General features: G+C 38.6%; 1 protein-coding gene across 2 annotated transcripts; it reads right to left on the bottom strand.

Annotated features, from left to right (window-relative positions):
• Positions 1 to 25,610, bottom strand: LOC131660486 (E3 ubiquitin-protein ligase UPL3-like). Of its 2 annotated transcripts, none has more exons than XM_058929729.1 (18): positions 24,561 to 25,610; positions 24,236 to 24,346; positions 23,996 to 24,112; positions 17,142 to 17,312; positions 16,895 to 17,056; positions 16,485 to 16,730; positions 16,199 to 16,320; positions 14,733 to 16,122; positions 13,533 to 13,625; positions 2,738 to 4,303; positions 2,412 to 2,636; positions 2,228 to 2,332; positions 1,541 to 1,621; positions 1,375 to 1,443; positions 1,149 to 1,277; positions 867 to 989; positions 436 to 632; positions 1 to 312 (listed from the first exon to the last, which is right to left on the bottom strand). In XM_058929729.1, the coding sequence occupies exons 1-17, from the start codon at positions 25,425 to 25,427 to the stop codon at positions 567 to 569; spliced, it is 5,643 nt and encodes a 1,880-aa protein (XP_058785712.1). In that variant the 5' UTR covers positions 25,428 to 25,610; the 3' UTR covers positions 1 to 312; positions 436 to 566. The 2 variants fall into 2 exon arrangements, with proteins under 2 accessions (XP_058785712.1, XP_058785711.1); XM_058929728.1 differs by having other exon boundaries at positions 1 to 297.
• Positions 25,611 to 25,653: the final 43 nt, after the last annotated feature.

The raw sequence follows: 25,653 nt of genomic DNA, 5'->3' as shown, positions 1-25,653 counted from the left end.
TAACGAGACCAAGAATAAAATTTGAAATTATTTCTCTTCCCTTTGTCATCCTTACTTACATTATTTCTTACATAGTGATTACAAATTATTTGACTTACAAACAGAATAATAAAGCATTTAAAAAAACAAAAAGCAAAATTTCTAATTCCTATTTATTTACACATTCTAACGGTTAAAATTGAAAAAATAGCATCTTAAATTCCCTGCACCTTGAAAATATGGCAAACCGACTCCACTGCCTCCGTTGAAGAAAGCCTCCAAATTATTTTGAAGAAAAGATATGAAATGTTTCACAAGCTGCAACAGAGAATACTATGATTTATTTAGTATCTAGTCATATTTGTATAAATCAGAACAGATATAGATCCAACCATTCCTACTAACATAAGAGATCAACTCAACCAGTAGTCCTACAGACATAAGAGATCAACTCACCTGAACTATCGAGAAGGAGTTCATTATTTTAGAAGCGAGGGAAGGACGTGGAAAACATAGATAACAAGCCCCAGGAGCAAACTGTGATTTCTCTATTAACATCCACAGTTAGGTTGGTTAGTTGTAGAAACTCACGATAAATCAAAGGATCCCTGGCCTTCACTGATTGCATAGAGTAGCTTTTTGTACATAATTTCCTGTTTTATATTGGACATCAAAGATTAGTACTAGAGGTCACAATAGCAGAGAAAACCCTTGGAAATGAATCATAATTTAATCAACAATGGTGAGCTGCGACTATGTTATTTGGACACTATCTTTTTTTTACACATTCCGTTCCGAAACTTTTTTATGCCAAACAAGGAACCGAACAAGGAAATGTGTGAAGATATGTTTGCAAAAATCATTTCTTTTCAGGACAATTACAATACCTTGGTAGAATAAGGAGGAAGCTTCAGGTAATTAGCACATGTCATAACACTGGGCAAGTCATCATCGGCTGATTCTGAATGCACATTCCCATTAGATGAAGTATTTACTGCAGTTGACGACAGCTGCGCCCAGTGTAAAAAAATGTCATGAATAGAGGTGACAACAAATATTAACGTGGATAATGATATGCAAAAAGAAAAATAAATTATATGAAGTACAAAATTAAGTCGAGAATAAGCTATAATATAGATACCAGAGTTGTCAAAAACATGTCTATATACCTTCCTCACAATTGTTAGTTTCGGATTTAGAACTGCCAGCCCACCAGGTGGCAGCCTGGGCGCACCAGTAACAAACTGACAGAAGGCCCTCTGTTGTTCTGGAGTGAACTCTCCCATAATTGTAAGTAACTGAAAATAGCATCCAATATGAAATGTGAATCAAATACAACTGGCCAAAATTCCCACTAATATACAGCAGTACTTAAAAATAGGAAAATAATCATACATTAACAATGGCAGGGCTTTTAGCAGTGTATCCATGGTCGAACTTTATATGATCAGTAAGTGTCTCTGCCTGCAGAAAATTTTCAACAGAAAACTTACAAGCTTGATGGGAAGTTCTAGGATTCTAATTATTGTTAAAGCCATAATGAAACTTGGAAAATACTCACCTCCCACAACTCTCGGCGGCCGCAAAGCAAATTATCCAGTTCTTGGGGATTAAAAATTTGTAAAGATGAAATGTCAAAAACCTGCATTGAACAGCACACATGTGCAAGTGAAAGACCTTTAGTAATAAACCAAATGTCTCATCCTGAGGAAACTCATTTCACAAATAATATCTTCAAGATGTCAATATTAGATATCCAATAACTGAAAACTGCAAATTCATTTTGTGGCAGAAAAATAGGGTTCGTATCTTGGTGGTAGGGAGCAAACATAAGTAAGAAAACACCAAATCTATATTTAATAATCTCCCTATTGAAATATTCAAGTATGAGATGTTGGTCAAATAAGTACTCACCACTCTAAGATATCACCAAAAATGATCTCTAATGATACAAATTAGTAAAAACACACCTCTTAAAAATCATAATGACATTATATCAACTAATCCATGATCCAATAAAACTCAGAAGCTATAATTCAAAAGTTTAGAAGCAGAAGGATGTGTGCTCCATGTTACCAAATTAAAATTGTTAGGAAAGGAAAAAGGGCAATGGTAGCATAATAAACTATGGCGGTGCATATACGAGATATTTTCCACTAGAAAAGGGGAGGGAAGGAGAGCCTTATTTAAGAAAAACAACACACTACATGTGCACGCTGTTTAAGCTATACTGATACTAGCATACAACCTGGTTAAACCCTGCTCTGAATGCTTCCATTTGTCGTGTGATTCCATTCTTGACAGTTGCGTCAACCACCAAGGATACATACTCCTCCAAATTGTTGATATCAACCTGAGAATTTTACAAGTTAAAAGAGATTTAAATATCACAAACCAAAATTTATAGACTTTCTGAGGATTTAACTGCATACTATGTCATCTCCTGGTTTCAATATGTATTCTGGATAACCAGGAAGCGTAAAGTCCAAACAGAGATCTTCAATTTGGGTGCCACGAAAAACAAAGTCAGTGTCAGCATCATTAGAGTTATCACAAATGGATTTCATATGATGCTTGCGTCGAACAATTGCATTCAACTCTTGCAAAGTCTTCCCAAGCTCCGCATCAATGAAAACAATGTCATGCAAATCAAGATCCTAAAACAGAATGAAGGTTAGATATTTACATAGAATAAAAGTCCTTAAAGTTTACAATGCCTATGAAATTGGTCAGGACAAAATATTCAACAATAACATACTTGACCAAGAATAAGCTTATAAAATGCCACCGACAATGGAAGATCCAATAGGCGACCATCTTGAAGAGCTTTAGCCATCACACGGCCTAGCAGCCGAAAATATTCAACCACTTTTGTAAACTGGCTATCCACTGATGCATCAGCATTTGTAGGCCATGGCCGAGGAAACAACCCCATAGGAGCTTGCACTAGTTCCCCATCTCCAGGGACATTAGGCCCATAGCCTTCACAGCTTTTCATTTTCTTTTCATCTCCATCAACCTCCATTTGATGTTTCTCTGAAGAATAAGACCTCCACATTTGCAGTCTAACTTTTTGCAAGTCGTGACTTAGAATTGTATAAAACTCAAGGGTGGGTCCCAGACCAGTGCCAACTTCACCAAAATATTCCACTTCAAGCACAGCTTTTTGGCTAGAATACATCTCCATAACTTTTGCAGCAGAATCCAAAATCCGATTTCGAGATACACGGACCTTTTGGCGTTGCAATCTCCCTACCCTCGTCGCTCTTTCAGTTGTTGATCCTAGACCCTCAGCACCTTGTTGCTGCTGAAGTCGATTGAGTGCACGAGATAACCCAAACGCAGTTGAATAAAAGTACTGCTGTCGAGTCTCAAAAGGAAACAAGAAAGGGCAAGCTTTAGTCAACTGGTTACACCATGAGGGGAGACTGCCACTGCACAGTACAAGCGCATCCTGTATTTGCCTGGCCAATTTTGGAGTAATCTTGCTACTTACAAATTCCTCTGGGGACACCCTAGCACCGGCGGTAACACCTAGCTCGTCAAAATCAAAGATTTTTCCCTCAGCAAATTGATCATTAACCATTTGGGCCCTTAAACGAGGCGCAAGCTGGTTCAAACCTTCCAACACACGCAGTAGTGCCAGAATATTGTAGGTAGGATTAGATTTCTCTAGATCACAGGGCAATTCTCCCTGCAATATACTGTCGAGAACTGACGTCTGATGCAACTTAGCTTCTGAACTGAAATTAGAGGAAGACCCAGATTTGGCAGCCTTCGAAGTATTTGAACTTGATCCTCCAGTAGGATCTCTGTTTGTCTGGTTTTCAGCCCTCTGATAAGTGATGGTGCAAGTTTCACCCCACGGTCCACTTCCATCACTGGATATCAAATCACTTCTAGCAAACCTATCATCGTCGTCTTCATCTAGCACAAGCTGTCTTTGAACTGCCTGATATACAGTCAGATTTCTATTGAGCTGCTTCCCACCAGCAGTAAAAATCAATTTCGGAGGCTCATTTGAACTTCCAAACAGTCGTCCATGTCTATCTCTGCCACCCCTGAAACCTCTTGTATTAGCATATCCAAGTCCTGCCATGGCAGCGGCAAACGATGTTGCACCCCTTGAGCTAGATGAATGGCCACTCTTAAAATCAGCAGAGTCAGACTCCCTGGCTGTACCAGCTTTGCTGCTAGAACCTAAAGCTACATTAGTCAAGCTATCATTTGTTGCCGCGGCCAGGGTACTCTCCGCGGGGTCTCCCAATTTCACATCATGTACTTTGTCAGGAGAGCAAACAGGAAGAGAATCATCCCTCAGAACCTGTAAAAAAAAAAATATTAAAGCTAAGGTTACTTTATGAGGTGGTTATTGAAATATAAAATAAGAACAATAGTGGCAATTTGTGTTTGATGATTTCCAATTGCTAACAAAGATGCAGATTAGCTAAATCATAGTACCCAATTATTAACTATATGGTAATTATTTTATGTGAAAAATATAACCAAATAATAGTAACAGCAATTGAATTTGATAAAATTAGAAAATGGGGATGAATGCACTGACCTGAATGAGATGTCTCAATATTGGTACAAGTATGACTATTAAAATCCACATTTATCTTTGACAAAGTTTATAAAAAACGAAATACTCCCTAAGTTCCCGAACTATTGATGATTCGATTTTTGTTTTTGTTGTTACTTTGTTAGAAGACATCAGAATTCAAAGTATCTTATATCATCTTATTAGAGTAATATAACTGGCTATTTGTAAGTCACTAAGGCTAGGTAACCTGCTACTGCAGGTTACAGGATTGCTACTAAAAATGCAATCCTCTTTGTAACTATCTTTCAATCAATGAAAACTGAATTCAGTTACAACTGAATCATGAGCAATGCTTAACTGAGTTTCTAACATAGTATCAGTTTCTAACATAGTATCAGAGCCTATCGATCGGACCATGGGCCACGCACCAAGTCCAAAAGAGTGTTGGGCGTGAGGGAGTGTATTAGGAAGATCCTAAAGTCCCACATTGGTTGGAGATAGAGCATTGAAAGAGTATATATAAAAGGACACACCTCACCTTACCAACCGGTTTTGTAAGGATGAGTTAGGTCAAACTCTAATATGGTATTAGAGTATGATGCCTTAATGAAGAATCAGACTTGGACTCTTGTTCCTCTTCCAGCCCACAGAAAGGCTATTGACTGCAAGTGGGTATTTCGCATCAAGGAAAATCATGATGGTACTATTAACAAGTTTAAGGCTAGGTTGGTTGCTAAGGGTTTCCATCAAAGACGTGGTCTTGGTTTTCAGGAAACCTTCTCCCCTGTTGTGAAGCCTATCACCATCGGACTTATCCTCACTATTGCTCTAACTCATAAGTGGACTATTCAGCAGGTTGAAGTAAACAATGTCTTCCTCAATGGATCCTTAATTGAGGAAGTGTACATGGAGCAACCCCAAGGCTTTATTAGTTCCAACCCCTCTCATGTTTGTAAACTGAACAAAGCTCTTTATGGGCTTAAGCAAGTTCCCAGGCAATGGTTTGAGAAGCTGCAAACTGCCCAACTATACCTTAAATTTCAGGCCAGCAAGTGTGATCCTTCACTTTTCACCTACTCTTGTAACAATCATACTATCTACATCCTAGTGTATAGTGATGATATGGGAGCTCCAAGACCTTGGTTCTTGATATCATTCACAAACTAGATCAAGCCTTTTCTCTAAAACACTTCGGAGATCTAGATTACTTTCTTGGCATTGAGGTTAAATTTGCCTCCAATGGCAGTCTACTACTGAACCAATCCAAATAAATAGGAGATCTGTTGCAGAAAACTAACATGCTTGAATGTTCAGTTGTCGCCACTCCTATGCAGTCCACTTACAAGCTCACAAAAACTGGCTACATTCCTCTGCCTGATCCTTTCCTCTATAGATTTGTTGTTGGGGCATTGCAGTATGCCACTATCACTAGGCCTGACATTGCCTATGTTGTTAACAAGGTGTGCCAGTACATATCCATGCCTCTTGAAGCTCATTGGGTTGCAGTTAAGAGAATACTCAGATACCTAAAAGGGACTCTTCATCATGGCTTGCATCTCTCTCCCTTGTCTTCTCTCAATCCTCCATCTCTGCAGGTATATTGTGATGCTGACTGGGCCTCTGATGTGCACCCATCTTTTTTGGAGGAAACCTCATCTCTTGATGGTCTAAGAAGCAGACTGTGGTAGCCAGATCCAACACTAAAGTTGAATACAGAAGCTTGGCTCAGGCTACTGCAGACCTATTGTGGGTTCAGACTATTCTCAAGGAACTTTTTGTCTCCACCAAACCTCCTGTCACTCTTTGTGACAATCAATCAGCTATCCTCCTTGCTCATAAGCCTATTATGCACTCTAAAACCAAGCACATGGAGATTGATCTGTTCTTTGTCAGTGAGAAAGTCCTCTCCAAGCAGCTGGAAATTCTGCATATTCCTGGATATTATCTTAGAATATCTTGTGAATAAGGATTTGTTATTAGAATAAGGGTTGGTTCCTAGAATAAGGGAAACAAATCATAAAATGATTTGTTTTGATTAAATGTAATTATTTAGTGTAATTACCTGTATAGCCCTGTAATCTCTATATATACAAGAAATAATAATGAGAAAGGTATTAAGCCAAGAATTCTTGACATGGTATCAGGTGTTCGATCCAACCTGTGAACCCTAATTATCTTGGCTGAACAGCGACACCCCACTGGGTCGCTCTCGAAATCGTGTGCTTCTCTTTCGTGTTCGTTTCGAAACCTCTTACGCGTTTGTTTCAAATCCTCTTACGTTTGCGAAACCTCTTTCGTGTTCGTTTTGAAACCGTTTTCTGGTAATCAAAACCTCGTGGTTGCTTGCTATTCTGAGTTCTTGGTCGTCATCTCGTGATTTCGTCTTTATGATTTTGTGTTTATCGAAATCAATTCTTGTTCGGTAATTGCTGATTGTTGTTCGGCAATTGCTTTTCGGCACTGATTGCTTCTCGGCGATTCTTGTTCGGTGAAATTTGTTATCCTGCGAGCTGACAATCTTGTTCGGTGGTTTGTTTTAGGGCTTCGTATCAGGTTGCATACATCAGTCCTGTTGCAAGTTATTATTAAAAAAATAATAATAATAATATATTGAGAAGAGTTACTGTACGGTGGTTTCATAGCTTATTTGGTGCATAGTAATTTTTTTCTATTCTTCAGAGGAAAAGAGCTACGGTAATGGCCATGGAAGCTGAAAAGAATTTTTGTGTCCGTTTTACCGGTAAGAATTATTCTGCATGGGAATTTCAATTCAAAATGTATGTTAAAGGAAAGGGATTATGGAGTCACCTAGATGATGTTTCTAAGGCACCGACGGAGAAAACGGCTTTAGATACTTGGGAAACTAAAGATGCTCAAATTATCACTTGGATTCTCAATAGTATTGATCCTCAGATGATCAATAATTTGCGCTCCTTTTCAACTGCTCAAGAAATGTGGAATTATTTAAAGCGCATTTACAACCAGGACAATTCGGCAAAACGTTTTCAGTTGGAGCTAGACATAGCCAACTACAAACAAGGTGATTTGTCTATTCAAGAATACTATTCTGGTTTTCTAAATCTCTGGACAGAACACTCTGCTATTATACATGCTAAGGTTCCCAAGACCTCCCTCGCGGCTGTTCAAGAAGTTTACAACACCAGTGGGCGAGATCAATTTCTAATGAAACTTCGTCCAGAATTTGAGGTTGTTAGAGGTGCTTTACTAAATAGGAATCCCGTTCCTTCTTTGGATACTTGTGTTGGTGAACTTCTCAGGGAAGAACAACGTCTGCTTACTCAAGGAACTATGACTCATGATGCTGTCAGTTCCGAACCTGTGTCAATTGCATATGCTGCTCAGAGTAGAGGAAAGGGTCGTGATATGCGACAAGTCCAATGTTTTTCTTGCAAACAATTTGGACATATTGCTCGCAATTGCAGTAAGAAGTTTTGCAACTATTGCAAACAACAAGGTCATATCATCTCTGATTGTCCAACGCGTCCTCCCCGACCAGCACAACGACCAGCCCAGGCATTTCATGCCACTACCAACTCTGCCGTTGGTTCTCTCAATGCTGGTGCATCTAATGGTGGTGTTCTACAACCTGAAATAGTTCAACAAATGGTACTTTCTGCTCTTTCTGCCTTGGGAATTCAGGGTAAGTCTTCTAATGTTTCTCAGCCATGGTTTCTTGATTCTGGTGCATCCAATCACATGACTGGTTCCTCTGAATACTTGCACAATTTACATTCTTATAATGGTAATCGGCAAATTCAAATTGCTGATGGTAATAAACTTTCTATCACTGAAGTTGGTGACATAAACTCGAAATTTCGTGATGTGCTTGTATCACCCGGACTTGCTTCCAACTTATTGTCAGTCGGTCAATTGGTGGATAACAATTGTAATGTTAACTTCTCTCGTGTTGGTTGTGTTGTGCAGGAGCAGGTGTCGGGGAAGGTGATCGCGAAGGGGCCTAAAGTGGGCAGATTGTTTCCGCTCCAGTTTAGTTCTAGTCATTTATCTTTTGCTTGTAATAATGTTTTGAACTCGTATGAGGATTGCCATAGAAAATTGGGCCATCCGAATTCTGTTGTTTTGTCTCATTTATTTAAAACTGGTTTGTTGGGAAATAAAAATATTTGTACGACTTCTATTTCATGCTCTGTTTGCAAATTGGCTAAAAGTAAAACACTTCCTTTTCCGTCAGGTGCTCATCGTGCCTCCACATGTTTTGAGATGATTCATAGTGATGTGTGGGGAATGTCTCCTGCCGCATCTCATGCTCACTATAAATATTTTGTCACATTTATTGATGATTACAGTCGTTTTACTTGGATATATTTTCTTAGATCTAAGTCTGAAGTGTTTTCTATGTTTAAGAAATTTTTGACATATGTTGAAACTCAATTTCAAGGACGTGTTAAAATTTTTCGATCTGACTCTGGAGGTGAGTATATGTCTCATGCGTTTCAGGAGTACCTTCAACAAAAAGGAATAGTGTCTCAAAGATCTTGTCCAAATACTCCCCAACAAAATGGGATGGCAGAGCGAAAGAATCGTCATTTGCTAGATGTGACGCGTACCTTACTTCTTCAAGCTTCTGTGCCATCCCGATTTTGGGTAGAGGCTCTTTCCACTGCCGTATTCTTGATCAATCGTCTTCCTTCTACGGTTATTGCTTTTGATTCTCCCTTCTTTCGTCTTTTTAAAACTCAGCCTGATTATAATGATTTACATACTTTTGGCTGTGTGTGTTTTGTTCACTTACCTCCGTTTGAACGAAATAAACTTGGAGCCCAGTCTGTTCAATGTGCATTTATGGGGTATAGCAACTCTCATAAGGGTTTTGTGTGTTATGATGTCTCTAATCACCGCTTTCGAGTTTCTAGGAATGTTACATTTTTTGATAATCAATATCTGTTTTCTTCTCTTTCTCCTGCCACAGATGATTTTGCTATTCTTCCTAACTTTTCTATTATGCCTCAATCTATAAAACGTTACAAACCAGGAATTACATATGTCAGACAACGCAGAAAACAGGTTCCCACGGCCCCTCCCGACACTGATCCGCCACCTGATCCTGAACCGGTCGACCGACGACGGTCTGGTCGAATATCTAAAGCACCAGATAGATATTCACCAGACAGGTATGATTCCTCACATACTTCTCTGACTGCCTCATTATCTAGCATATCTATTCCTACTTGTTATGCACAGGCTATTAAAGATGTGCGTTGGATAAAAGCAATGAATGAGGAACTTCAGGCTCTTCAAGAGAATTTTACATGGGATATTGTCTCTTGTCCCCCTGATATCAAACCCATAGGCTGCAAATGGGTGTATTCTGTGAAACTGAATTCCGATGGATCTCTGAATCGTTTCAAGGCTCGATTGGTTGCCTTAGGAAACAAGCAGGAATATGGAATTGATTATGATGAGACATTTGCACCGGTTGCTAAAATGACTTCTGTTCGTACGGTACTCTCTATAGCTGCTTCAAACGGGTGGTCTCTTCATCAAATGGATGTGAAAAATGCTTTTCTTCATGGTGACCTGACGGAAGATATTTATATGACTCCTCCTCAAGGTTTATTCTCGTCAACTAAGTGCGTGTGCAAGCTCAAACGCTCATTATACGGTTTGAAACAAGCGCCTCGAGCATGGTATGAAAAATTCCGCTCCACTCTACTTGGGTTCTCCTTTACTCAGAGTCAGTATGATTCCTCTCTATTTATTCATAGAACATCTACAGGAATTGTCCTACTTCTTCTGTATGTTGATGATATGATTATTACTGGTTCTGATAATGCTTCCATTCAAAGCCTTAAAGAGCAGTTACAAGCATCGTTTCATATGAAAGATCTTGGTAATTTGCATTATTTTCTTGGTTTGGAGGTTCATTCTACATCTAAGGGCATCTTCCTCCATCAACACAAATATGCCACAGATTTAATTTCTATGGCTGGTCTCCAATCGGCTAATCCAGTGGATACTCCTCTTGAGGTTAATGTTAAATATCATCGTGATGATGGTGATCTCTTGCCTGATCCTTTATTGTATCGTCAACTTGTGGGTAGCCTGAATTACTTGACTATTACCCGCCCTGACATATCTTTTGCTGTTCAACAAGTAAGTCAATTCATGCACTCTCCTCGCCATCTTCACTTGGTAGCAGTTCGTCGCATAATTCGCTACTTGAAGGGAAGCTCTCACCGTGGTTTATTCTTTCCCATTGGAATTGCTCCAAAATTGAGTGCTTATAGTGATGCTGATTGGGCAGGGTGTCCTGATACTCGGCGATCTGTCACTGGCTGGTGCATGTTTCTTGGCTCTTCGTTGATCTCATGGAAGAGTAAGAAACAAGCGAGAGTCTCTAAATCTTCTACTGAATCTGAGTATCGTGCCATGTCTGCTGCTTGTTCTGAAATAATTTGGCTACGTGGTCTTCTGAATGAACTTGGATTTCCTCAAATAGAGCCAACCTCACTTTATGCTGACAATACAAGTGCCATCCAGATTGTTGCAAATCCTGTTTTTCACGAACGCACCAAACATATCAAAGTTGATTGTCATTCAATCCGTGACGCGTATGATGACCGACTAATATCACTTCCTCATGTCAGTACTCAGTTGCAAATTGCAGATATTCTTACCAAGGCTGTTCCGCGTCCACGTCATCAGTTTCTTGTTAGCAAATTGATGCTCATTGACCAGCCGCATCAATTTGAGGGGGGATGTGAATAAGGATTTGTTATTAGAATAAGGGTTGGTTCCTAGAATAAGGGAAACAAATCATAAAATGATTTGTTTTGATTAAATGTAATTATTTAGTGTAATTACCTGTATAGCCCTGTAATCTCTATATATACAAGAAATAATAATGAGAAAGGTATTAAGCCAAGAATTCTTGACATATCTGAGATAATCCACATGATTGGTTTATCCACATGATTAGTTTACTATCTTAAAATCAGAGAAAATTAATTTCCATATTATGCCAGTTACTAACTCTCAGAATGTGTGGCTTAGGCCTAACTCATCCCTACAAAACCGACTTGTAGGGTGAGGATTGCCCCCACTTATGAACACAACACAGGCCATATCTCTAAACAATGTGGGACTAAATCCACCCCTTCAAAGCTAACACAATGAAGGTGTTAGGGGCTACAATGAAGGCAAGCCAAAGAGCCGCAATTAAGGCGACTAGGGGCGGACCGCAATTAAGGTGGAAAGTCCAACGCTAACTATTACTATCGAGATTTTATCCCCCGTTTCATTAGTAATTGGAGTTTTGAATTATTATGCAATAGGTCTTTCTGTATCATAATCATCAACGATAATCATATTTTGAAGTCCGGTTGTCATCTTCCCGATGCGTCAGCCTCCCTCCTCTGTCATGTTCAAATTCTTTCCTTCAACATGTCATATCTTACATTTTCCTATTTAGCTACTGTATACTTCTGCAGAGTGTCCTGCATTTTCTGGTTCCGGCTGCAGAAGGAAAAAGTTCCAAACAAGTTTTCTGCAATAACCCGTCATTTAAAATTCCTAACCCCAATCTACTACTTATTGAAAATTTCAGGACAAGCCAATACCAAACACGCTCACATGTGGGCCGGAGTACCAATTTCCTGGCCTCCTTCCTCAAGTGTCACCTCTTTCTCCTCTACTTGAACATGCTCTCATTTGACTCCATTGTGACTCCGATATACGTCTTCCTCTTGTTACAGGCGCTGTTTGGTGCTCGTTTCTCTCTGTTTTCACCACTCAACCACGGTAATTAAAATCCATATTTGAATCGTAAAATCCCGCGATTTAACGATTATGCTTGCCCTCAGCAATTAAGAGTATACGCATAATTCTATTTTGATGTAATCAGGTGGAATCTCCCCCTATTAATCGTTGAATCATAAATCTACTATCTTTGAAATGTTATGTGATTATACTTATGAATGGATTTAATTTAGAAGTATTTGAAGTGTGATATATACATATACCTATGTACATATACATGTGTGTGTGTGTATACACACATCATTCATATTGAAAAATATATTTATAGCAAACTTAAGGCCTAGTAACCTTTAGTTTTGAGGGGAGTGTAAGAAGATATGTCAGCATCTTAGAATGTCTTAGATTCTCTCATATAAGTAGTTTTCTACATTAGAGTTCCTTCAAATATTAGTTTTACATATTCTAAAGTCTTCTGGTCTAACAATTGAATGAACTGTGTGTGCAGTATTTAAGCCACAAATATTTAACCAAGAGGACTAAAGTCTTCATGCCTAAGGCTATTGGTTTAGTGCATTAATAATGGGTAGCCCAATAATAAACCTAGGATAGGCTCCATTGGATTTAAAGTGGATTTTGATATGTTAAAACCCTTTTAAATATGGCAAACTATGAAGTAAACAGATTTGGTATATCAAAAGCCACAGTAAATCCGACAAAAGAAATAAACAAGTCGGAAAAGCATAGATGGTATTTACATAAATCTAATAGTTTAAGTGAGATACTCTCAGAAAGAATTTGGGTTGGGCCTAACTCATCCCTACAAAACCGCCTTGAAGGATGAGGATTGCCCCCACTTATAAACACAACACACGCCATATCTCTAAGCAATGTGGGACTAAATCCGCCCCTTCAAAGCCAACACAATGAAGGTGTTAGGGGCTGCAATGAAGGCAAGCCAAAGTGCCGCAATTAAGCCAACTAGGGGCGTACCGCAATTAAGGCGGAAAGTTCAACACACCCCCTCGCGCTTGGGCCTCAATGAACCCGAAGTGTGGACGATACGGGAAGCCCAACAATGGATCTAGGATAGGCTCTGATATACCATCTCAAGAAATGAGGTTACGCCTAACTCATCCCTACAAAACCGGCTTGTAGGGATGAGTTAGGCCCAACCCAAATTTTGAGATTGTATCAGATACTAATATAATAAAAATACTGATAGTAGGCTAAGATCTTAGCAGATGAAGAAGAAGAAGAAGAAACTTACCTCTTCATGGTCATCCTCATCATCATCTGAAATATCATCTTCAGAAATATCATCATCTTCAATCTCAACGGGAGATATATCCAATTCTTCATCCTAGCTCACAAAAGCATCCAAAAATAATGTCAAGGATCCACATAGAATAGAAAGGACTCAAACAGTCCAAGCCACTACTAATAATGAGATATAACAGGTACCTCATCAATTCAAAGCATCACTTTAATACATGCATGTAAAAGCTATCAACAATTAAAAGCATCTACTAAACTTGAGCATAAATTTTTCAACATAAACAGAATAAAGTAAATTATCAAAATGCAACTTAACAAAAATTCTCAAAATGTAGTGATTATATAATTTATAAGTAAATTATCAGCTAAGGGATGCATAAGTTAGGTAATTATAAGTCATATTGCAGGATCAAACAACAACTTCAGGAAAGAACATAATATTTATGGAAACTCTACTGCAGAAATCCTACTTAATGTGGTCATGCAAGATGAAATATAGCATCTTTTATTTGAAAGTTAAAACAAATAGTTTAGTAACTGTTCATTGAGGGTGCAAAATTTTCACTATAAATCCAATTTTATTTCAGCATGGTGCCAGGTCAAAATATTACTTCCTAAAATATATGCACAGATATATGAGATACAAGCAAACAGATGTGCAAAATTTATTTACGTCGATGCATAGTAAATAAATTCAAAAAAACAACTTGTTAATAGCTCCAAGATATTCCATTCAACATAAACAAAAACCAACTTGTTAATAGCTCCAAGATATTCCATTCAACATAAACAAAAACCAGCTCTCTGAAAAGCTGGCAAATGTTTTTTAAATATAATGTGCCATCTGACCCAAGAATAATTTGAGTTTAAAATGTAGGTTTTGAACATGTCTACTCAAACATGTATTGAAATTCACTTTCATAACAAAAAAGGGGGTGACAAGGATCAAACAGATGGCCAGTAGGCTATAGAAGCTCTAAATCCATATCAAGAACAAATCTCAGAAAAGCTTAAAATAATAGGTGAAGAAGACTTGTGAATGCTTTCTACATAAAACAAGAGGAGAAAAGGAGCATGAGCTGAGCATAAGCATAACATAATTCAACAAGAATTAAATGAACTTAATGCCACAAACTAATGCAGACTAGAACAATTTAATTATCATGAATCATTTCAAATATTAGCAGCACACCTCAGATGTTGACTCAGCATTTGTTGGTTTCATGAAAGCATCTTTGCTGAGATCTGCTCTTCTCCGTGCAGCATTCCTTGTTTGGGGTCCTCTAGCTTCTTCCGGTGCAGGCTTTAATACAGCTTTGCCCTTGACCTTAGATGAGCTTGTGCTTTTATTTTGAGATAGTTCTTTTCTAGGAGTATCTCCTATACTAACAGAAGTTCTAGATCTAGTAGAATGACGATGGACAATGGAGGGAGTTCGAGTGGAAGGAGATGAAGCACCTGCTCTTGTAGGAGTCGTTCTAGATGCCAAATTCCCAGCAGGTGCGGTAGACTTTTGAGCAGGTTCACCACGCTGGACACGGGGCCACAGAAACTCCTCGATGGCTGCTAAACTTGCTAAGGGATCAATCAATACAATGCTTGATGAATAATCCTTAAGTGACTTTTCACCCTGGGCTCGACAGAGACGCAACTTGTAGGGCTGAGACGACAGAGATATGGGACTCAGAAGAACAGAAAAATGCTCCAAGGAAGACAAAGCATTTTGAAGCTTCTGAACCAAGATAGTCATAGGAGCAGTAACCCTATTGTCAGTGTTAGTAGGTAGTGCAACAGCAACAAATGACTTAAACCTCATAAGTGCTAGTTGCCGAAGCTTGAGCATATTGGTTTCTGAGATTCGATGTTTAGAAGAATACCCACAAGAGAAGTAATTAAGCAAAGCTTCAACAACACCACTTCCAATAAATTCAAAAGTAGACACACCATCTCCTTTGCCAAGCTCCTTTAGCATGTCAGAAATCACCCCAATCAAATAATCTTCCAAATTAGCAGACTTTTTGTCCTGACCAAATCCAGAAGCTTTAGCTTTTCCCTTTACCTTAGTTCTTTGGTCATCAACACCAGTATTCAACTTGATGCAAAGATTTTTCAGGTGCAAAAGATCGTCACTAACACCCACTTCAACAGTCCCCGGAACAGAAGGAAAGTACCTGTCTTTAAAATTTTTAGCAGCTGAGCTAACTGATGAGCGAATGCTGGAGTTAACTGTTGGAGGTTCCACAGAACATGGTGGCACACTCACTTTTACTGGAACTGGACTCTTCAAATCGTCCAGGAGATTTTCATCGGGATTTAAGTTACCACTGCGTAGGTGATAGTGCTTACGGTGAAATGACGCTCCAGGTATGGAATCACCATCCTTCTCCCTGGAAGATGCTTGTGTAGTAGTGATATTGATTGACTCTCCAGCCACAATAAGTTGGTCAACTGCATGGACCACACCTTCTCTGACAAACATCTTAGATAATGTTTCAGGAAGCTTTTCCATCAGGATTTCTGCAATTTGCAAGGCATGAACCAAAATATGTGGATCTTTCCATGCTAGAACACCAGCTAAGAAACTGTATCATCAAAGCGACAATGCATAAGTTGTCTACAGAGAATATAGTGATTGCAATCCAATTAACATTCTAATACCTTGATATATTTGTCACACTCAACAAAGACTGGATCATCTCAGCTGTGCTGAAATACATCAATTTTACAATGACAGACAGACATTTGTTGCGAACAGAACCATTGACGCTGGAACCGTATATCTATTTGAAAAGCAAGTCAACATTACTGATCAGTCACCAACAAGGAGAAATCTTAAAAACAAAAGAGAAATATAAAAGCACATTTTTCTTTTTTTTTAAATGATCAATAACCTACAAAGGGAAAGTCAAATATTTTAACAAAAAACCAAATTCAAACATTGAACCTGCATCAAAACTGGGAGGAGATCCATCTCAAATTGCTGAAGCAGCTCAGGCTGATCATTTAGTATTTTCTCTCGAGCTGATATTTCATGAACAATTCCAGTTGGGTCTTGTGTCCCAGAACTGCTGGCAGGAGACCTTTTCACAACAGGCCCTTTCAAGAGCATGTTTGATATGACTGGAAGAGACATAGCTCCTTGAGGCAACGGAGGCAGAAGTTCATTTGCCAGGTTCACAATCTCAAATATCTATTTAATAGAAAAGAGGATTAGAATAACATCATTTCTCCGAAGAAGAGAATTAATTTTCTTCAAGATTAAATAGCGTGTTCAATTTCAGGATCAATTTAATGAGCCATAAAGAGAAAAGAGTAAATTTAATCGACCAAAAGGAACACCAAAGTACTCTATACCTGATCTGCTGGCCTATTCAATGCAGGTGAAACAGAGGCATTAGATGAAACTCCAGAACCAGATAGTATATCTTTAAGAGTGCCACTAATTCCAAGGAGAAACAAAGTTTTAGCTCCAAGAGAGGACCCACTTGCACATGTGGAAAGAAGTCGGATCAAGCCCTACACATGCCATTGAAATCAAGGGTACAACCCACCACAAGTAAAAACATTATATTTAATACTTCATAGCAAAGACTACACTTACAGTATATGTTGACGTGCTGAGAGAAGCCTGTCCACCACCAGAACTACTAGTAGAAATTAGGGAGGCAGCTTGTGCTACCAGTCCATGATTGCACAATTTATCTAATTTGTCCGGGGATGAAGAAAATGCCTCAGTTATTCGAGTCAAACATATGGAGGCGTGCTCAAGAACCTACAAATTTTAAAATTGAATATTGTGAACTAATGAAGTGTAGAACGTAGCGCAGTAGAGTAGAATTAGACTATCCAGACTCATCTATATTCTTCTGTCTAGTTGTCAGATAGACTTAAAACGATCCATAACAGATTAGTGGATTCTATAATCCCTAACTTCGCCTCTATATACATGAGGTGTGGTTCTTAATATGAATTGGATCATTCCTGATATGAATTGAGAACCCAAATTGACTAAAGACATGACCAAAGTAGTCTTTATAAGGCTTGGGTAATCCTCACCTCTTTAGCTAGCTTCAAGCCTTCTGCAGTTGAGTTAGTGGCTAGTGCCCAATCAATTCAGAGACAGTATCAAAGCATCTCATAGTTTTGCTATCGAGCCATTCGACTTTTTCTATGCTCAATGGTATTTAAAATCCCGATCTGAATCGTAAAATCCCTCAATTAAACGAATATGCTTGCCCTCAGCGATTAAGAGCATACACATAGTCCTATTTTGATGTAATCAGGTGGAATCTCCCCTAATAATTGCTGAATCATATAATCTCTTATCTTTAAAACATTTCAGCAATTATACTTATGAATGGATTTCAATTTATACAAGTATTTGAAGTGAGAAATTGAAATCCCAGTGACTAAAGATAAGACTAAAGTAGACTTTGCAAGGCTTGAGTAATCCTCACCTATTGAGCGACCTTCTACAGTTGAGCTACTGCCAAATCAATTCAGAGGTAGTATCAAGGCATATCATAGTTATGTTACGAGGCCATTTGATTTTTTTTCTATGGTCAAGATGTCCAGTGCATGGTAGTTAAAATCCCTATTTGAATCGTAAAATCCCACGATTTAATGTTTATGCTTGCCCTCCGAGATCAAGAGTATTCGCCTAATCCTATTTTGATGTAAGCTAGTATTTGTATTGAGTTAGATCAATCCAAAATTCTACGGAAAAACATTCATCAACTTTAGAAGGTCTTAACCAAATTATCATAGGAAACACATTCATCAACTTACACCTTTAGAAGGTCCTAACCAAATCATCATAGGAAACGGCTAGAGTGAGCCTATTCATTCCTTGATTTCGATGTATTTCTGTTCAACACTTGATCCTAATATCAGCTGAGTATATTAAGAGCATCTCCAATAGAAAGAACTTATTTCGATTGTTTGAGCTATTTGTGTGGGACCAAATTGCCACATTGCATTTAAGCAGCATCTAAGCAATCTAAACCAATTTTACTCCAATGGTAATTTTAATAAACAATATATATGACCCAATCAATTTATATTTGGCCCCACAAATTATCAAGATTAATATGATTTAATGATAAGCAAGACACTTTTTGAATTGCTTCATGAAGCAACTTACACAAATATTTAAGCAACAGGAACGCCACGTGTATCTACTCCAATAGTAAAAATGCTAAGTTCCGGAACTTATTAATCCTAGTGTGCATTAAGCAAGCTCCATTGGAGATGCTCTAAATAACTCCAAGTTCCTAACATCACTTGCCCCCTCTTCTTCCACATGGGAATTTGATTGGCTGGTAGTTGACCTTTGGAGTTAAGGAAAACACTAGTGGCATAATAAGTAAATACAAAGCTTACCTAGTAGCCAGGGATTCCACCAATATATAAGTCATCCCCCTAGATCTAAAGACGTTGATATTCACTTGTCTGCGAGCGTAATAAGGACGACAGCTATTGTCTAAATCAGGCACTATGGGATTGATTTGAGCATCTTGGTTCAACTCAACTTTGTTAGAATTAGGTTTTCAGGAGTAAATGTGTTCTCTTTCTTTACACTCAAGCTATTGTTGTTGCCTCTGTCCTTGCTTTTATAGTTATCATTGTTATCACAGGATTGAGCTCCTCTCATTCAGAAGCTAAGCACTCCAATTAATTCAATTTTTGCTTGGGAATTTTGAGATTCTTGACTACTTTCTAGGATTGAGTTCATGTCTCTCGGATGGATCACGATCACGGACACTCAATAAATGCATCTGCTATCTTCGAGCTATAACAAATTTTATAGGGGAAATATCCTATATCTTCTCGTGTGGCTGGGGGCTGAAAATTATTCAAAAGAGGTAGTAAATTACCTATATGATCCTACTATGAAGGACAGTGGACACCTGACATGACAATTCAATATACATAGGACACCGACACCAATTCATATACATTTATTTATTTCTTATGATTCTGACGCAGTCGGAAGCCGCCCAAAGGAATAGCAAGCGCTAAACCTTGAATGAAAACAGGGTTGCAAGCGCAAACCCTATAGATAAGCTCTGGAGTCCACCAGGAATAAAGAAAACTTTGGATTCTATTATAATAAAAGAGATAATCCTTATGGCCATGCCAAAGGTCTTTAAATACAGAAAACAAATAAACCCTATTGGGCCTTATGGGCCTTTAATCCAAAACAAAATTAAATAAAACAAATAAAATAGAAATTGCTTAAATATTAAAACTAAAATTGCTTAAATATTAAAATGCTTTCTGACGTGCGATTTCTTCTTTGATACGCACAATCCTCCTACATCAGTCTCCTTCACTTCTGAAGAACTCGACCCCGAGTTCTCTTCTTGATAAAAAACTTCATCTGGCAGCTTGCTATAATTGTAAGTACCAACTGAAAACCTCTCCTTACGCCGAAACGCCATCACATCTTCTCCCACATTGAAAACTTTAACTTCCACGTGTTTATCTCGCATAGGAGGCAAATCGTTTGCCAGCTCATCTGTGGTCAACTCCTTGAAATCCTTTAGGATCCCTAGCAGTTCTTCTGGGATTGTTTCCTCCTTTACAGCATTCATCAACCCTTTGATCACCACTGGACAGAAATATTCAGTTTCTTTTACAGCCTCATCAAGCTCCTTTTCACTATGCGTCATCATCAAGAATCTAGGATTCTTTCCTCCTGGATTCTTATCAAAGTGCAAAACAGGAGCCATAGCAATTTTATGTGTGCCCCATGTAAACATCATCACGTTATCCCGTCCTCGATAAGTGATATCATTATCAAACTGCCAAGGCCTACCAAGTAAAATATGACAAACATCCATATCAAGAACATCACAAAGTACCTCTTCTCTATAATGTTTTCCGATGGAGATAGGAACTCTGCAGGTTAGTGTTACTCGAACTTGGAAGCCCTTACTTACCCAACCGAGGTTGTATGGCTTCTCATGTGGTTTTGTGGACAACTTCAAATAATCTACCAATTTTTTCGACACCAGATTCTCCATGCTGCCACTATCCACAATTAGATTACACACTATGTTCTTGATAGAACAATGTGTCTTGAACAAATTCTTGCACTGCCCTTCGTCTTTGGATGCTAGTAACATTTGCTGCAACACAAAATTTACCCTCTCATCAGATTCTTCCACCGCAAACTCCACATTGGCATACTCATCGTTCTTAATTGTAGGATCTTTTCTTTCTTCATCTTCCTCCCTTTCTTCCACAACAGCAGCGACTCTCCTTGTTGGACAAACATTCGATTTGTGGCCTCTTCCGTTACAACGATAACATGTGTCTATAGCGGGTCTAGCATATGGATTATTCGGCCTCTGAATTGGTGCTTTACCCTGCTGCACACTGCTAGAGCTGCTAGCCCCCTTATTCCCAAGGTTGGAATCCCAGGGTGTTGCATTCTTTTCCTTGTCATCTGCTGATTCACAGTTACTTTGGGGTGAGTACCTTTCAATAGACGAGAAATTTCGAGGGAATTTCTCCATCAATTCTGCCTTCAAAGCCAAACTGGATGCTTCAGCTACGGTCCATACAGTCTGGAAACCCATCTTCTCCTGCAAGGATCCCTTTAGGACACTGATGTATCGAGCCACTTTTTGGCTTTCTGATTCTCCCAATTCATTGCGCTCGGAAAACCGCAGGAACTGAGCTGTGTATTCAGTCACGGTTCTCTTGCCCTGAACACACTCGATGTACATCTTATAAAGAATCTGCTCATAATCCTCCGGTAAAAACCGCTCCAGCATCAATTGTTTCATTCTTCTCCAAGTTCTGACTGGCCTCTTCCTTTGTCTCTGCCTTTGAACAACAAGTTTATCCCACCAGACAGCTGCAGTACTTTTAAGTCTGATCGCAACCATCTTGACTTGTTTGTTCTCAGGGACACCCATAACGTCGAAGAACCTGTCGACGTCGATCTGCCAATCAAGAAACTCCTCCACTCCCATAGTTCCGTAGAACAATGGAATATCAGCCTTCACTCGATAGTCATGGTTGTTCTGTAGATTCCTACGATTAACCTCTTCATCGTAAGTTTCTTCCTCATCAGAACTCGAATCTTCGACACAGTTTCCACCCGCAGAACCCTAATCGGTTCCTCTCTCCTGTCTCTTCGCCGATTCCCATTGTTGTTGGCGTTGTTCGCCTGATTTGCTAAATTCGCCATCTGTTCAGTCAAAGCAGTTAGAGCCGCGGTAAAAGCCGTGGTAATTCCCTCAAGATCTGCTTTGGTCACCGGTTGATCCGCCATAGTTGTCAAGCTATGAAAAGAACAGGAGAAAACCTGCTCTGATACCAACTGACGCAGTCGGAAGCCGCCCAAAGGAATAGCAAGCGCTAAACCTTGAATGAAAACAGGATTGCAAGCGCAAACCCTATAGATAAGCTCTGGAGTCCACCAGGAATAAAGAAAACTTTGGATTCTATTATAATAAAAGAGATAATCCTTATGGCCATGCCAAAGGTCTTTAAATACAGAAAATAAATAAACCCTATTGGGCCTTATGGGCCTTTAATCCAAAACAAAATTAAATAAAACAAATAAAATAGAAATTGCTTAAATATTAAAACTAAAATTGCTTAAATATTAAAATGCTTTCTGACGTGCGATTTCTTCTTTGATACGCACAGGGAGACACGCCAAATCTCAGAGGTCTCTGTGCTTCATAGATGTTTAGGTGTCTGTTGGGGTTTGACTACTACAAAATGCCATCAAACTGGACCTGAAATCAACTACTTGGTAAACAAAGTGTGCTAGTTTATGTAGAAACTTGAGTCTGATTAGACAGCTGTCAAATGAAACATGATTCCAGTGGCTATCATAAAATCACCAATCATAATCATATTTTTGAAGTCTTAAATCCTTTCATTCCATCTTTTTATCTAAAACCCCTTAGTTTCACAAAAACCAAGTACAGTGAATTAGAATTAGAATTACACTATCCAGATTCATCTAGACTCTACTATGTTTAACTGTGAGTTAGACTTTTCCCTAAATTTACTATCATTTAAACTTAAATGATAATAATTCTTTTTAATAGGAAAATTCTATTCTAACCCCTAACTCTTATCCTAAAAGTACTGAAATTCAAAGTTAAAAATTATGTTATACTAATAACTTATTTAAAGTAAATTAAACAATAAACCCTAATCATCATAATTAATCCTAATCAGCAAAATTAGAGGTCCATATCATCACTTTCCCTCTCGGCATTGAGCTTCTCCTCAAGCTCAAATTCAGGATATGTCTCGCGAAACTGATCCCAAGGTTCCCATGTTTCATTTTCTGGAGTATATCCTTCCGACCGGATTAACAATTCTCTAATTCCTCTATTTATTCTACTGCAAAGAGCTGCTTTGGGGATAGGTAAGGCCTTGGCATCGAACACTTGGGATAAATTGGCTTTTTAGTTGAAAATAGCAGAACCATTGCTGAAGTTTCTATTAATATTATAACCCCTTGCCGTAAGCATTCCTTGTGAGCACTTCACTTTGCGTTTGAATGCTCGAGCCATATGCATAGCAACTCCGAGATTTTCTGATTGTTGAAGTTCAATGTCTATTCTTAATTTATCGGTCAATCCAGCAATAAATAAGTTCACTTGTTGTCTAGGCTTAAGATCATGGGTTCTGGCAAGCAAGGATTGAGTTTACATTGATAATCTTCCACAGATCTAGTTTGCTTGAGGATGGCGAGTTCTCCCAATGGATTATTGCTCAAAGGAGGTCCGAATTGTATATGGCAAGCGTTCCCACACCATTTTGGGTTCTTCTTCCATTTGATCGAATCATAGATGTACTTCTCCTATTAAATGAAACCCTGCAAATCCCACCATGTCTCCTTCAGAAATTCTTTGATATAGAAAAAAACCAGTCACTGCGCCTCAGCCACCCCAATGGATCCTCTTGAATTCACAAGTATTTTTTATAATAATTATTGATAATCTTAATGCCTTTAAATAGGCATACAATAGAAGAAAAGTCCTAATTAAATTAGGTTAGTAACTACTTTTCCCTAAATTTACTATCATTTAAATTTAAATGATAATAATCCTTTTTAATAGGAAAACTCTGTTCTAACTCCTAAATCTTATGCTAAAAGTATTGAAATTCAAAGTTAAAAACTTAGTTATGCTAACTTATTAAAAGTAAATTAAATAATAAATCCTAATCATCATAATGAATCCTAATCATCATAATTAATCCTATTCAGCAAAATTAGATGTCCATATCACTATCCCCCTTTCTGTTGTAGATTTTCCCTCTACCATGTCATCTTAACATGAACACAGGATTAGATGATTGACAACATCATTTAAATCAATCACGTTTCACAAACTAAATTTCCTTAGAAACAAAAAAGTATCAAGGATATTTAGTGTCCATTTATGACAAGTATGATAACAAAATTGACCTTACCTTGGCATCATGATACTGAAGGAGGTTTGTCAAAAGAGGAACAGCTTCCATCACAAAGTCAGCCGCATCAGAAGGAAGCTTCTTGCACATATTAGCAGCAGTCGACAATGCCACCCTCTGAGGCATATAATAATTATGTCAGTGTAGATTTACTGAATAAGGTTAGTAGGTGCAAAATGGATTGTGGCAGCTGAAAATAATAACCATCCTCTAGATATAGGGATTTCATTGATGAGCTACCTGAACTCCCGTAGAGAAGAAGTCCAAATAAGAAAGTACAGCCATCAGAGCACCAGCTCGAAGACAAGCAGTCGGGTGTTCCTGAGAAATCTTCTTTAATGCTTGAAGAGACTGTAAATATCAATAATCACGTGGATTAGAGTCTAAGACCAAGCAAGCAGAAAAAACCATAAGGTCTGCCAAGTAATTAACTTTCAAGGAAGATTAATCATTATCAAACTCATTTACTAGCAAAACAAATGCACACTCGTTGACAACAAAAACCAACACAATAAAATAAAAAACAATTTAAGAACAAAAGTTGATTGATTGGGAAACAAACAACCTGCTCGGCCAAGTCCATATACTCTATAGTAAGCAATCTGGCACAGAAGATTGGCACCGCACCATAATGCAGAACAGCGGTACAAGACGAGGGAAGCACATCGCAGAGATGAGTTAATGCCCTGGCAGCTAGAAGCATGACATCAGGATTGCTCTCGTGGTTAAGCAACCCAACGAGCACAGGAACAAAGGAATCAACAGAGAATGAACTGAGTGAATCCTCAGAAGCAATAGAAAGCATTTCACATAGCTGCGTCAATGCCTCAACCTGAGGACCTTCTTCCCCATCAGCACGCAAACTAGTCAAAATCTTCTTAAACCTTCCATCCTGATACGCCGAAGATCCAGAACCACTCATCGGAATCAGATCATCAAATCCAATACCGAGTTTCCTAAGAAGCCCCTGAAGAGCACTACTAGCAGAGTTCAAATTCTCATGCATAATTCCATCATCACCATCACCATCACTCTCAACATCATCATCGTCGCCACCACCTCCACCTCCGTTAACAATATTTAAACCAACCAATCTCCGGTCCCGATCCCTAACCCTAACATCATGTTCTTTCTCTTTACCTTTATCAGAACTATTATCTCTATTGGAATTATTCCTACCGCGGCGATCACGGCGCGAACCGGAGGAGGATTCGTTAACAGGATGAGGCTCCATGGAAGAATCAGAATTATTGATGGATGAACGAGAGCGAGAACGAGTGTTAGCGGAAACAGAAGTAGCGGCGTGAGAGATCGAAGAGAGACGAGTGCGTTTGGTTGAAGCTGAACGAGTGGTGCGAGCAGTCGTTGTGGATGATGATGATGAAGGGGCAGTTGAGGAACCCTCCGCCCTCTTCCGGCTACGAGTTTCCATACAAAAACCCAACGCCGCCTCAATTTCTATCACCGATCTCGACTTTTTTCATTTTCTGTTCTTTCATTCGATTTTATTTTTTATTTTTTATTTTATTAACTTAGGTAAAGTAAATTATTCTTTCAATAAGGTGAGAGTGCGTGAATTGAGAATCTCGATAAGAATGAATTGTATGAACCCTAATGTTTGAGAATCAAATGCACGTCACAGAAATGATACGCGTTAC

Source organism: Vicia villosa, linkage group LG3, assembly GCF_029867415.1.
Source record: "Vicia villosa cultivar HV-30 ecotype Madison, WI linkage group LG3, Vvil1.0, whole genome shotgun sequence".
NCBI classification, from domain to species: Eukaryota; Viridiplantae; Streptophyta; class Magnoliopsida; order Fabales; family Fabaceae; genus Vicia; species Vicia villosa.
This window is presented reverse-complemented; position numbering and strand designations above follow the sequence as displayed.